This window comes from Oryzias melastigma, linkage group LG17, assembly GCF_002922805.2.
Source record: "Oryzias melastigma strain HK-1 linkage group LG17, ASM292280v2, whole genome shotgun sequence".
Classification (NCBI taxonomy): domain Eukaryota; kingdom Metazoa; phylum Chordata; class Actinopteri; order Beloniformes; family Adrianichthyidae; genus Oryzias; species Oryzias melastigma.
The window spans coordinates 28,378,838-28,380,480 of NC_050528.1; the positions used below are offsets into that span (position 1 = coordinate 28,378,838).

Here is a 1,643-nt window from a genome sequence, read left to right on the forward strand (position 1 = left end):
TTTTGCAACCCAGTGGTACTTCCTATATGGAACACGGAAGTAGGGGGGCTTGCTCTGTCCAGTTATTTTATATACAGTCTATGGGTATAGCAGACAAGTCCTGATCCAGTTCTATAAATCAATGGTTCGTGGCACCACTAAAAATCGTGTGTAGGACCCCAAAACTGTTAGGGCCGGCCCTGCCAAAGCATGATCCTGTCATGAATGTAAGGGTTTTGGTCCGGAGAGGACCGGGTCTACCTGCCCGCCAGCAGCACTGACAGCTTGTCGATTGAGGTTTTTCCCTCCACGGCGAAGCAGTGATCCTTCTCAAGCACGTGCGCGTCCGGGTCGCTGCAGGCTATGATCTCTCCGAAGTGCGCGAGGGACACCCCGAGCCGCCGGAAGACACAGTCGTAGAGCCTCCGCAGGTCCCCGCTGAAGCTCAGGCTCCTCAGCCGGAACGCGACCAGGACTGTCTGCCCCAGACACGCGCACGACAGCGCCAGGTTCCATAGGAGCGACTCGACCGAGCACGGGTCCGACCAGGACTCCAGAGAACTGCACAGGAAGCCGAGTGTCAGCAAGGAAAACGAATAGAGGCGCCCGTAAGAGCCGCTGCCGCCCGAGAATCCGAGAAAGAGGAGGATGTGCCCCAGGTGGAAAACGGGGCCCTCTGCGCGGGACCCCCACGCCTCACAGAGCGGGTGACCCGAGGGCGGGAGCTCCCGCGTCAAGTTTAGAGCCCCAAAGTCCGGAGGCTCCATGACAGCGCGCAGTTACGGCTGACGAGAGTGGCAGAGGCGGCTCCGTCTGTGGGCAGGGGAGTCTGCAGGGGGCCAGGGGCCCGCCTCCTGAAATCAATCACTCATACTGTCTGCCTGCCTGTCTGCCTGTCTGTCTTTCTGCCTGCCAGTCTGTCTTTCTGTCTGTCTGCCTGCCTGTCTGTCTGTCTGTCTTTCTGCCTGCCTGCCTGCCTGTCTGTCTGTCTGCCTGTCTGTCTGCCTGCCTGTCTGTCTTTCTGCCTGCCTGTCTGCCTGTCTGTCTTTCTGCTTGCCTGCCTGTCTGCCTGTCTGTCTTTCTGCCTGCCTGTCTGTCTGTCTTTCTGCTTGCCTGTCTGTCTGTCTGTCTCCCTCTCTCTCTCTCTCTTAACAAATCTTTGTAAATGTTTTGCCCTAGGACATTTTTGTGAGTAGGTTCATGGACATAGACTCTCCTGTCTGTCTGTCACATATTTTCTTCTACATCCCAGTGAAGATCAGCTCTATCAATGCACAGAGGAAAGAATCTTCTTGAAAACTGAATCCACCCTCTGCAGACTCTGCTGTGATGTCATCACCAGCTGCATTCATGACCTCTAGCAGGTCATTTGGGTATGTGGACGCTGATCATATACCTTCCACCTCCAGGAAGAAAACTCCTCCATTGGATTTAGAAATGAAGAGTAGAGAGGAAGATACTCCAGTATCCTCATGTTCTACAAATCCCTACCTGACTGCAGCAGACTGCTGGAAGCTCACATCCACCAATTATAATATTGTTTGCAACTAATAGTTCAAACCCCTTTTCATCAGTGTATAATGAGTTTCTCCTTAAAAAAGTTTATGCAAATTTAATGGAAACACAATAAGAATAATATTTAAAAAGGATGTACAAAATGTTTG

At 52.5% G+C, this 1,643-nt stretch overlaps 1 protein-coding gene across 1 annotated transcript in view; it reads right to left on the reverse strand.

Moving 5' to 3' along the window:
* The window catches only part of popdc3 (popeye domain containing 3), a 34,986-nt gene extending 34,045 nt beyond the window's left edge, over positions 1–941 (reverse strand). Inside the window, exon 1 of the mRNA XM_024280769.2 lies at positions 241–941. Coding sequence (XP_024136537.1) covers positions 241–746 — 506 coding nt within the window. The 5' untranslated portion in view covers positions 747–941. The remainder of the gene's footprint in view (positions 1–240) is intronic.
* Between the last annotated feature and the right edge of the window lie 702 nt (positions 942–1,643).